This window comes from Geotrypetes seraphini, chromosome 1 (genome assembly GCF_902459505.1).
Source record: "Geotrypetes seraphini chromosome 1, aGeoSer1.1, whole genome shotgun sequence".
Classification (NCBI taxonomy): domain Eukaryota; kingdom Metazoa; phylum Chordata; class Amphibia; order Gymnophiona; family Dermophiidae; genus Geotrypetes; species Geotrypetes seraphini.
In genome coordinates, this window is record NC_047084.1 from 266661564 (window position 1) to 266674005 (window position 12442).

The 12442-nt window shown below is 48.2% G+C and overlaps 1 protein-coding gene across 6 annotated transcripts in view; it reads right to left on the reverse strand.

Moving 5' to 3' along the window:
• NSD2 (nuclear receptor binding SET domain protein 2) overlaps positions 1-12442 on the reverse strand; it is a 521650-nt gene that overhangs the window by 157870 nt on the left and 351338 nt on the right. For all 6 annotated transcript variants that reach the window (XM_033950948.1, XM_033950940.1, XM_033950930.1 and 3 more), the window contains exon 14: positions 9765-9944. In XM_033950948.1, coding sequence (XP_033806839.1) covers positions 9765-9944 — 180 coding nt within the window. The remainder of the gene's footprint in view (positions 1-9764; positions 9945-12442) is intronic.

Consider the following 12442-nt stretch of genomic DNA (forward strand, 5'->3'; position numbering starts at 1 on the left):
CGAAGGACTGCCCCCACCGAAAGACTGCACACCCCTCCCCGGGAAGGCCTCCGTGTTCCCCCTGGCCTCCCCGAACTGTTTACCTTATAGCTTCTGCCTGCAGCTGAAGATCGCGGTTACAGCGTTTTTGCAGTGCTTTGAGCTGTTTCCTCTGCTGCGGTCCTGCCCCTCCTCTGATGTCAGAGGCAGGATCGCGGCAGAGGAAACAGCTTAAAGCACTTTGCAAAGATGCAGTAACCGCGATCTTCGCTGCAGGTTGAAGCTATAAGGCACATGTGCCAAACACAAGGCCCGCGGGCCAAATCCGGCCCGCCAGGCCTTGCAATGTGGCCCGCACCGCGCTGTCATCACTGCACGCCGCTGCGTTCCATCACAATGACGCGCAGTGACATAGGAGGCTTGTGATCTCGCCGGCCGTACTTGCTATCTATCTCCCCCCATCGACCGCCCCCCCAAGAACCTCCGACCGCCCCCCCGGCCGACTCCCACGACACCCCCACCCCCCTTCCCCGTACCTTTCTGTAGTTGGCCGGACAGACGGGAGCCAAACCCGCCTGTCCGGCAGGCAGCCAACGACGGAATGAGGCCGGATTGGCACATCCGTCTCAAAGCTCCGCCTACTGGTGGGGCCTAAGGCGCCTGGGCCAATCAGAATAGACCCGGGAGCCTTAGGTCCCACCAGTAGGCGGAGCTTTGAGACGGATGGGCCAATCCGGCCTCATTCCGTCGTTGGCTGCCTGCCGGACAGGCGGGTTTGGCTCCGGTCTGTCCGGCCAACTACAGAAAGGTACGGGGAAGGGGGGTGGGGGTGTCGTGGGGGTCGGCCAGGGGGGTCGGAGGGTCTTGGGGGGGGGCGGTCGATGGGGGGAGGGGGGTTTGCGTCGAGGGCAGGAGGGCCTGGGATCCCTTCTGCCCGTAATGTAGTGCGGGGTGGGGGTAGGGGGTCGCCATGGTCAGGAGGGTTTGGGCTCCCTCCTGGCCCGAACAACTAGCGGGGGGGGGGGGGTCGCCAGGGCCAGGAGGACTTGGGCTCCCTCCTGGCCCGATATTGTCGGGGAGTTGGGGAATCGGCGGGGCAAGAGGGCTTGGGCTCCTTTTTGCCCCGATCGTGTCGGGGAGTCGGGGGGGCAAGAGGGCTTGAGCTCCCTCTTGCCCCGATCGTGTTGGGAGTCGGCGGTCCTTCGGGGTGGGGGTGCAGGTGCGTGCGAGCGGTCCTGCTTGGGGTGAATCGGACGTCGGGGGGGGGGGGGGGGGAACTATGTAAAAAAAATACACAGCAGAAGCTGCCAGTTCCTGGCATAAAGTGTAGGCATAAAAATCGCAACAGAATCTGCTATCTGTACCCAGCCAGGCATTTATTGACTGACTTTTTCATTCTAACGCAGATTTCCAATAAACTACATCTTTTACTGCCAATATTGATCCCAAAATGTCCAGGAAAAGAAAAGTTGACGGTGAAGGCAGACAATTTAATGACAAATGGGAATACATGTTTGTGCTTAGTGAGGGCAAACCAGTGTGTATATTGTGTTATGAGACAGTGTCGGTGATGAAAGAGTACAATATACGTCGTCATTTTGACACCAAACATAATGTTAAGTATGGCAAATATACTTTGGAAGAAAAGCATAAAATTGTTAAAGAACTAAAAGGCAAACTACAATCACAGCAGCAAATGTTTACAAAGGCTACAGCGAAAAATGATGCTGCAGTGAAAGCAAGCTTTATAGTGGCTGAAGAAATTGCCCGTACTTCAAGGTGTTTTTCAGAGGGTGCCTTTTTGAAGCAATGCATGCTAAAAGTGTGTGAGAAAGTATGCCCAGACCAGATACAGAGTTTTCAAACTGTCAGTTTGTCAAGAAACACCATTGCAGACAGAGTTCAAGAACTCTCAGGAAATCTATCATCACAGCTGGCCGAACAGGCATGCAGTTATCTCGCTTTTTCACTTGCTATCGATGAAAGCACAGACAACACTGATACAGCACAGCTGTCCATCTTTATACGTGCTACGAAGACCGACCTCTCTGTCACTGAGGAACTTTTGGATGTAGCTGCCATGCATGGGACGACGACTGGTAGAGATATATTTGAGGCTGTGGAGAAATCTATAAATAATTTTAAATTACCCTGGGAAAAGTTGGTGGGGCTAACTACCGATGGCGCACCTTCAATGTGCGGAGAAAAGAAAGGCTTGGTTGGACTAATGAAGGAAAGAATGCAAAAAAGTCACTGCCACACACCCTTGATTACTTATCATTGCATTATCCACCAAGAGGCTATGTGTGGAAAAGTTCTGGACATGAATGACATAATGACCACAGTCATTAAAACTATTAACTTTATAAGGGCACGTGGCCTGAATCATCGCCAGTTCCAGCAGTTTTTACAGGAGGTGGGTGCAGAGCATGGAGACGTGCCATACCACACAGAAGTAAGATGGCTGAGCAAGAGCGCAGTCCTCAAAAGATTTTTTGAGCTCAGAGAACAAATTGCTCTTTTCATGGAAAGTAAAGGAAAGCCCTTGCCTGAACTGTCGGATCCCGCCTGGCTATGTGATTTTGCTATGATGTGTGACATATGCGAGCATCTCGCCCAACTGAATCTGAAGCTGCAGAGACGCAAACAAGTCATCACGAAGATGTCTGACATGATCACAGCATTCCAGCGTAAACTTCAACTATGGAAGTCCCAACTGGAACAGGACAATCTTGCCCACTTTCCCGTTTGTTTGAGTATCTCAACCACTATTTCTGGTACTTTTCCTTGCAGTCGGCTGGCTACCAAAGTTAGCCGTTTACTAAGTGAATTTGAGCGGCGCTTCTCTGACTTTAGAACACAGCACTCAGGCTTTGACATCTTTGCCAATCCTTTTACAGTTGATGTCAACAATGTGCCCCATCACCTTCAGATGGAGATAATCGAGCTTCAGTCTGACAGTGGCCTGAAATCAAGGTTTCAGGATGTTGAAATTGAGGACTTCTACCCTCTACTGCCCCCTGACTCAATGCCAGAGCTCTGACTTCATGCTGCCCGTATTCTATCCATGTTCGGGAGCACCTATCTTTGTGAACAGATGTTTTCAATAATGAATCTGAACAAAAACAAGCACAGATCACGCATTACCGATGACAACCTCCATGCTGTTTTGCGGGTTGCTACAGCCCAAGAAATAAAACCGAACATTGACTCATTGATACGGGGAAAACGGTGTCAGACATCTAGCCAGAAAACAAAACAATGAGCATTTTAGGTACATTCCAATATTACTGTTTTGCTTGATACCAATATTACTGTTTTGCTTGATAGCATGTGAGTTGGTTAACAGCACTGTTAAGGAAAAGATTGTTCCACTCATTTTAAATTCACATTTCTGGTTAACATTGTCAGTTTATGACTGTTCAGTAAACCATTCGGCCCGCGATTTAGGCTGGATTTTAGATTTTGGCCCCTTTTCTGATTGAGTTCGACACCCCTGCTATAAGGTAAATGGTGTGGGGAGGCCTTCCCTGGGGGGGGGGGGGGCAGTCCTTCAGGGGGTGGGACAGGCCTTGGAGGGGGGGTGCAGGCCGTGGATCGAAACATCAGAGGCTGAGACGAGGCCCTCCGAGGCGCTCCCCAAGGTTCGAGGCCCGGCATCACAGAGGAAGGGTCCGGACCAGGCAAGCCATGGATCGAGGGTGGCATGGGCAAAGACTCTGCTCCTTGCGAGACATGTCCCGGAGCCAGACCCGAAACTCGCCGAGACTCTGCTCCCAGCAGCGAGAGTGTGCGCCGAGGAGGCACTGGAGGCGGCTCGACCTCGCGGGAGGCTTCCGCGTGCCCAGGCTGGATCTGGGAGAGAAGTGTCGGCCCAATTTTGGTAAAGAGCTCGACAAATCGCTTCTCCATCAAGGCTTGAAACGACACCGGCAAAGAGGGATCCACATCAGCAATGGGACCTCCTGCACGGACATCGGTCATTCGGCCGCCAGGGGGCTTGGATTTAGAGGCCTTGGGCACCTTAAGCACCACTGGAGGGATAGGAGGCTGCGCTACCTGACTTGAAGAGACATCGGAAGGTACCGCAGCCTGCGTCGAGGTCGAAGCTGGCACGAACGAGGCAGGCTTGAGCAGACTCGAAGCCGAAGATGTAGAATCGGAAGTCTAAGGCGTGGCGCTCTGGGAAGAGGGCAGCACCGGGGACGCCTCCTTGCCAAACAGCAACTCCCACAAAATACAGCGACGCTTAAACGCACATGCTGTGAGCGTGGAGCAAGGCCGGCACGATTTCGGAAGATGTTGAGGCCCGAGACACTGAAGACAGTGTCGGGTCCGTCAACGAAATCGCGCGCTGGCACTTGACACACTTTTTAAAACCGGTAACAGGCCGGGAAATAGGCCGAAAAAGCTCCGCTGCAAGGTCGAAGCCGTGGGGCCACTGCCACGCGGCCTGCCCGGTCGAACAAAATTTTTTTTTTAAAAAAAACAACAAAACGTAACGCGAGCCAACAGGAATGAGCACAAAAAACCCAAACCCGCGGGCACAGAAGGCACAAAAAAGGAACTTTGCGCAGAGAGTTTCAAAGGTAAACTTCTCAGCTCCGTGGAAGAGAAAGAACTGAGGAGACACGCCTGGTGCATCGGGCGAGAAGGCACTCGCGCATGCGCGGTGTGGGCAACTCGAAACTTCTAAAAGTTTCTACAAGCAAGTGTGCTTGTGAGATGTCCACATCTGGGCTCCGTTGGATGACATCACCCACTAGTGAAAATACCTGCCTGCTTGTCCTGGGATAAAATGAGTTCCCACAGGGACAGGGAAAAATTTGTAACCGTGTCATTCTCTAACTGGAAGTGGCGCTGAAGCATGTGAAATCTCAGATATCTCCTGTGAGCCGGAAAGATGGGGATGACACGCTTCTATCAAATCCAGAGAGGCAAGGAATTCTCCCGGAGCCACCACCACTATGATAGAGTGGACTGTTTCCATGTAAAAGTGGGGTACTTTCAGGGTCTCATTTACAAACTTCAGATCCAGAATGGGTCTCCAATCTTATGTGCCTTTTTCGGGCACTATGCAGTATAAAGAGTTTCTGACTGAGTCCGATTCTTCCCCGGGAATTGGTTCTATGGCACACAAGTCTAAGAATCATTGCACTGTCGCTCGGATTCTGACCTGTTAATCCTGCCATCCAGCTAGAGACTCGAAGAATAGATTGGAAGAGGGTCAATAAAACCCAATCTTGTGCTCCTCCCTGATAATAATCAACAGCCAATGGTCAGAAGAGATCTGTTCCCACTTGTCCCTGAATGCTGCCAGCCGCCCTCTGATACAAGGAGGATCAGCCATCCTCTTGGCATCATTGCTGCTTCTTAGAGACCAAGCCACTGCAGATTGCTGGCGCTGATAACCACCAAATCTCTGCCTGGCCACTGAAAGAGAAGAAGCTGGAGGAAAATTGGACCACTGAAAGAGAAGAAGCCGGAGGAAAATTGGTGAGCTATTGTCTCCAACAATTGGCTTCTACTATCTGGGAGGTATTTGGGGCAGTAATCCACCACACTGGCCATGAGGTTGTCTAGCCCTTTGCCAAACAGCATCTGCCCCTTGAAGGGTAATCTGCTGAACGTGGCCTTGGAGGCTAAATCATTCACTCACTGTCTAATCCAGAGCATCTGACAGGCTGAAATGGAGTAAATTGAAACCCTATCCAGGACTCTAATAATGTCATAAAGGGCAGTGGCCACAAAATCCACACCCTCAAACATGTGGGGACAAGAGTTCCCAAGCTCCGAAGGGCTTGTCCGCAGTCTGGTATGGCAGGCGAGGGTCAAGAAGGAGGTAGCTGCTGCAGCTTTGATACTCAAAGCCAGGGCTCCAAACTATCTATTCAGGACCACATCCACTCTACGGGCCTGTACATCTTTCAGCATCACTCCAACTTCACTAGAAAGGGAGGTGTGTTTGGTCACTTGCACCACAACAGAGTCCACCTTCGGTTGGACAAACAGTTGATGGAAGTCCAGAGCTATAGGATACAGCCGAGACATAGTTTTGGCTACCTTAAGTGAGCCTTCAGGATTCTCTCACTGGTCAGTGACCAAAGAGGTAAGATCTGGGTAAGCCAGTAAAAACATAAGTCTGTGTATTAGTGCTGCACATGATGAAGCACTGTGAGGGCTAATGGGCACTGAGCTTCAGCATAGACAGGGTGTCAGAAATGACATGGAAGACTGAAGCTGACCTGAAAAGACGATGCATAGAGGGATCATCATCATGATCCACTGCCATACCTGCCCCCTGGATACTGGACCCCGAAAGGGATCCCACATCATCCACCGTCACAGAATAGCCCAGCGAAAACAAAGGCATGGATCCTAATCCTACCCTGAAGGGTCGCTGAAACTGGGAGCCGGAATGGTATGAGAAGGAGTGCCTGTGGGCAGTGCTTCACAGACCTGTTAAATAGGCTTTCCATAAAAGGCTGACAAAACCTTAGAAGGCTTGCATAAGGGAACCTGAAGCTCTCTGCGTAATTCCAGACTGAAGAAGAGGAGATGCATCTTCCACCACCATTCTTTTGTGTTTCGCCCTATCGCTACTTGGTTCATCTGAGCAGGATCTCTTTCCCTTTGACTGGTACTTCTGGGATTTGGGGGGTTCTAAGGCCTTGGAGAACTGAATAAGGGCAATGCTTGAAGCTCCTGTCCATTCTTGCCACCTCTTGTGGAACATGGCCCCTCCTCTATCAGCAACTTTGTGCAACTGACGCAGGATCCGGGGCATCCATCAGAGGCAGTCACTTGTCAAAACGAGCAGTTTTGAATTAGAAAAGGGAGTTTAAAATCAAAACACTAAAAATCCAAGATGGCCACTGTTAAAAAAAAAAAAAACAAAAACCAACATTAAAAACGGGATGTTGGACCTACATGCAAAAATAACAAAGATATATATATATATATTTTTTAAATTTATTTAATTCCTATACCGTTCTCCCAGGGGAGCTCAGAACGGTTTACAAGCATTTATTCAGGTACTCAAGCAGTTTTCCCTCTCTGTCCCAACAGACTCACAATCTATCTAACATACCTGGGGCAATGTGGGGATTAAGTGACTTGCCCAGAGTCACAAGGAGCAGCGTGGGTTTGAACCCACAACCTCAGGGTGCTGAGGCTGTAGCTTTAACCACTGTGCCACACATTTTAGAGGTGAAGGACCTGAGTATTGAAACCATTAAACCTCCAAATTTTAGACCCCCCCCACCCAATGTTCCCCATAGGAAATAATAGGAGTACTCACTGTGACCTCAGGTGCCTGTTTGTCTGAATCAGCCTGGCTGCAGGGAAAGAATTTCTGCCTCAGAAATTGCTCAGATCCTCAACTGTCAAAGGAAAGATCTTCTGGCTGCTGGCAGAATAGACTATGGCCACCGACTCCCATCCCCCAGAATTCCTCACACAGCGATGGGGGGAGAAAGTACACAGTTGGCTCCATGATATCCCTAGTGTTCTTACTCAGGGGCCACACAGCCTGCGCTCAAACCTCTGACTGGATCAGCAGGCGAGCCGCTCCCAGGGGGATGGGCCCCGAGCTCCTGAAGGGACCCAAAGTAGGCTGGCTCTGCAGGAACTCTGAGAAATGTCCTGGGAGCAGCAGTCCTCCCATGCGGGTCTGAGTTCTTTTCCCAGCAGCGTATGCCCAAGCAAGGGACCTCTGAGCACCGAAGTCACGAAGAACTTCAAAAATCCAGTGGAAAAAAATCTAAAACAAAGAAAAAGCCGAGCAGAGCAAAACACACCTTCTGAATTAGAGAGCTGCACGGGAACGGGGACGACGGGAATCCCGCGGGACCCGCGGGTTCCCCCTTTGGGTCACGGGGATCCCGTGGGGACGCCCCTAGGGTCGCGGGGATCCCGTGGGGACGCCTCCGAGGGTTGCGGGGATCCTGCGGGGCTGGATGTACTCAGTCGCGCGGCTCTTCTCCCTAACTTCAATGCTTGCAGCACAGAGCCGAACGGAAGTCTTCCCGACGTCAGCGCTGACGTCGGGAAGACTTCCGTTTGGCTCTGTGCTGCAGGCAGTGCAGGTAAGGAGAAGAGTAGCCTCGCGGTTCGAGTGGCTACCAAGGGAGGGGGCGGTCCGCCCCGCCACACCCCCGCCCCGGTTGCAGCACAGCCGGCCAGGTCCCCTTACTTTTGTGGCACTTCCCCGACCGACCGACAACAGCCCCGGTCCGACAATCCTCCCTGCCCTGTAGCCGCGAATCTAAATTATCTTCTTACAGCAGCTGTAATAAGGTAATTTAGATTCGCAGTTAAGGGCAGGGAGGTTTGTCGGACCGGGGCTGTTGTCAGTCGGTCGGGGAAGTGCCACAAAAGTAAGGGGACCTGGCCGGCTGTGCTACACCCGGGGCGGTAGAGAAGGAGTGGGGAGAAGGACGCTGAAAGGCCATGGGGAAGACGGGAGGAGGGGGGGAAAGGACTCTGAAAGCACTTGAAGACAGAGGAGGGAGAAGGACGCTGAAAGCACATGGGGAATACAAAGGGGTGGAGAAGGACGCTGAAAGGCCATGGGAAGGGCGGGGGAGGGGGGAAGGACTCTGAAAGCACTTGTGGAAGACAGAGGGGGGAGAAGGATGCTGAAAGCACATGGGGAAAACAAAGGGGTGGAGAAGGACGCTGAAAGGACATGGGGAAGACAGGGGGGGGTGGAGAAGGACGCTGAAAGGCCATGGGGAAGACAGAGAGGGAGAAGGATGCTGAAAGGACATGGAGAAGCAGAGGGGGGAGAAGGACACTGAAAGCACATGTGGAAGACAGAGGGGGGAGAAGGACGCTGACAGGACATGGGGAAGATGGGGGGAGAAGGACGCTGAAAGGAAATGGGGAAGAGAGAGTAGGGAGAAGACGCTGGCAGGGAAGAAGACAGATGCCAGACTATGGGGGGAGCGGAGAGAAGAAGATGGGTGCCAGACCAATTTGGAAGGGGGAAGAAAGGGAGAGGCACAGTAACAGAGCAAATGGAAGATGCAGAAGGAAGAGAGACAGTGGATGGAAGGAATTGAATGAGAACATGAGGAAAGCAGAAACCAGGCAACAAAGGTAGGAAAAGAATTATATTTCTTTTTTTTTATTTTGCTTCAGGATAAAGTAGTATATTAGTTGTGTTGATAAAAATTTATAAACATTAGAGGCTCTGGTAGAAACCCATTTGCAAAGTATGTATTCTTCCCAATTAATATTTTCAAATTAATAAAGTCTTTTTGCTTATTTGTAAATGGGTTTCTACCAGAGCCTTTAATTCAGTAGCATAATTAAATGAAATAACTATTTCTGAAGTTTATATGGACGGGCGGGGACGGAGGGGATTCCTCTCGGGGACGGGTGGGGACGGAGGGATTCCTCACGGGGACGGGTGGGATTTCTGTCCCCGCGCAACTCTCTATTCTGAATTCACTTGCAGAAGAAACAACTGAAGGGGGGAGGGGTAACTGTGCTCCACTGCTGAAGGGAATGAGTTCTCAAGTTCTTAAAGGGATATCCTCCTGCAATTTGCGGGAAATGGGAATCAACAGCTCAAGTATGGACACCTGTGTATCCACAACAGAATTAAATACAATGGATCCTGCTGGTTTAACAGAAATGTGTTATTTAAATGAATGGATGAATTTGGCAAAGTATTTTGATAAAAGACTTTCACTGAACATCATGATAAACAGTGTTATAAAAAGTGCTATAGAACTTAATGATGCCTTATTTATATGGAATATGCAAAGTCATCTTACCTTTGGAACATACAAAACACCAGCTCACATTGACATGCACATGATGACTGATTCCCTTCTTAGCTGCAAAATGATTGGTGCAGATAATGTTGGTTGAAGTTATCAATGAACATCCTGCTGCCATACAAACATCACCTCCATGGTATGCAACTGGGCAGCGAACACAGCGCATCATTTTGCCTGTCATACATAGACAATTCTCAGTAAAAATCTTGATCAAATTACACTCCAGGGTACAAAATGAGCAAAAAGAAAAAATTAATGTCATGAACCAAAGATATACTGCATAGTACTTGACAAAACTTACAATTACATTCTGAACTTTCACACTTAAGAAAAAATATATTTCTAAATTTTTTAAATATGTATTCCTCTAGAGACATGTATTTGTTCACATACATAGAGGTGCCTAAATAAAAGTATAATAAGGAAAATAAACAAAAAACATGCTAGTGTAATTGCTGTAACTTCTTAAAAGTCCTCTTGGAACTCCATAATCCTTATACTTTAAGCAGTGGATAGATTGTCTCTCTGTCCCCTTTTTCCTCCATGTCTCTGAGCACAATCTATCCACTGATTAAAGTATAAGGATTATGGAGTTCCAAGAGGACTTTTAAGAAGTTACAGCAATTACACTAGTGTGGTTTTTGTTTATTTTCCTGAATTTTTTCACGCTTTTTGATTTTTGAAGTTATTTTCCTCCTGTGTAGTTTTGACTTAGTAAACAAAAGTATAAGCAAAATCAATTATGCTTGCATAAAGCAACAAATTTATATGCATACTATCAAATTGAACACAAAGTTTGAGAATGCACATAGAAGTGGCGTAGTAATTGGAGGACACAGACCCACCCAGGAGCAGTACAGTAATGCAGCTGGTAGGGATCCCCAAGCAATGTCAGCTCATGATTCCCAGCATTTCTCCCTCCAAGAGTTCAGGAAGCTTAAATGTACCAAAGTTGAGCGGTATAATCAAACAAAGCTAAACTATAGGTATAGGTCACAGTGTAATTTCAAAATGACCACATCCACTGGGAATCATTAATCTATCCTATTAGTCAGTGAGAACTCTAGCCCCACTAAGGTCCTTTATATGGAATACAGCTTAATTGTTGCTGGCTTATGCTTAAGGACACTCTTATACGCATGGTGCTAACTCTTCCAGTCCACCAGTTGTCCTGCAGCTCACCAAATTAACATCTACCCTTGATGCTTTAATCAAGCCCAAGGGAGAAGAATGTAATTCCAGACAGTAGTCCTCAGGCCTTTAACTGCATTACTTCCACCTTGATCACCACTAAAAATACTTCCCAACATCCCCAGCCTCAGTGAGCAGAGACATTCATCCACGAATGAGAAGAGCATACTCCCACCATTTGCCACTATATTCACGACTACTCCTTCCTTTTCCAGTCTCCCTCTTTTTACCTTCAGTCACTTACCAGATTTCCATTTCTCGTACTTACTTCACTAGTCTTCTCAATTCTCATGTCTTGTTCCTTCTCCAGCTCTTATTCTTCCAGTCTTTAACCCATTTTCTAGTTCCTCATCTCCTCCCCTCTATGCTCATTTCTTCTTCCCAACCCCTTCTCTGCCACTCATGTTTTCTCACCATCAGTCTCACCCCCTCATACTTCTACATTCAAGTCTCACAGCTCTACTCATATTCCTCAGCTGATTTAGTTCCCTTTACTCTCTTAATCCTTGCTTATATTCTTAATCTCAACTATCCCAACATCGCCATTCTTCTGCCCTACTAAATTCCCATTTACACTTCCAATACCCAGTCAGTTTTACTGTCTGCCATCTTCTAGTCTCTAGCTCAATACAATCTCTGCCAACATATAAATTCATGTTCTCCAACCAGCATCACTAAGTATCTGCCTACTTGTCTTTGAATTTTGAGGTTTGTTTATAATACACAATATATACAAGCATTAATAATTTAAACTGGATTCTTTATTATACAGTAAAACAATGGTAATTGATCACCAATGGTGTAACCATGGTGATCAATTACCATAACCATGCTCGTGGGCTCTCTCGTGAAACCACAGAATAGCATTTTGTAAGGTCTGCAGTTTCTTTAAATTAGCAGAAGTTGTCCCTGCCAAGCAATTCTATAAATTGCCCTCTTCATCATCAGTGTCTGTTTGTTTTCCAGCGCTGTTTTCACTTTATCAGGCACTTACTGTATAATTTATGATTTGGCATTGCTTTGTGGGCACTAACTTCATCCTTGACTCCTGATGAAGGCTCACTCACCAATACACGGTCCATGTCGAATCCTATGCTTTTATAGATGATTTCTTGTATAGACTGTATTGGTTGCCATTAATGTGTGGTTTGTTTGAAGACCTGGCCTCTGCTATTTTCTTTGGACTGCTTGGAGTTTGTGCAGAGTGGACTTTTCTCTGTTGTTCTGCTCATAATAGGATATCCAGTCTGGAATGATTCTCCAAACAATAGTGGGATGTGAATGTATGACCTGAGGACCAGGTGGCTGCTTTACAGATGTATTCAATGGGAGTGGAATGTAGATGAGCTACTTAAGTGGCTACTGCTCGAACTTTAGGTGCAGTTACACGGAATGCCAGTGTCAGCCCAGCCCAAGCATAGCATGTCTTCCAGGCATGTGGAGATGGTTCTCTTGGTGACAGGAATTCCAAGTCTATTAGG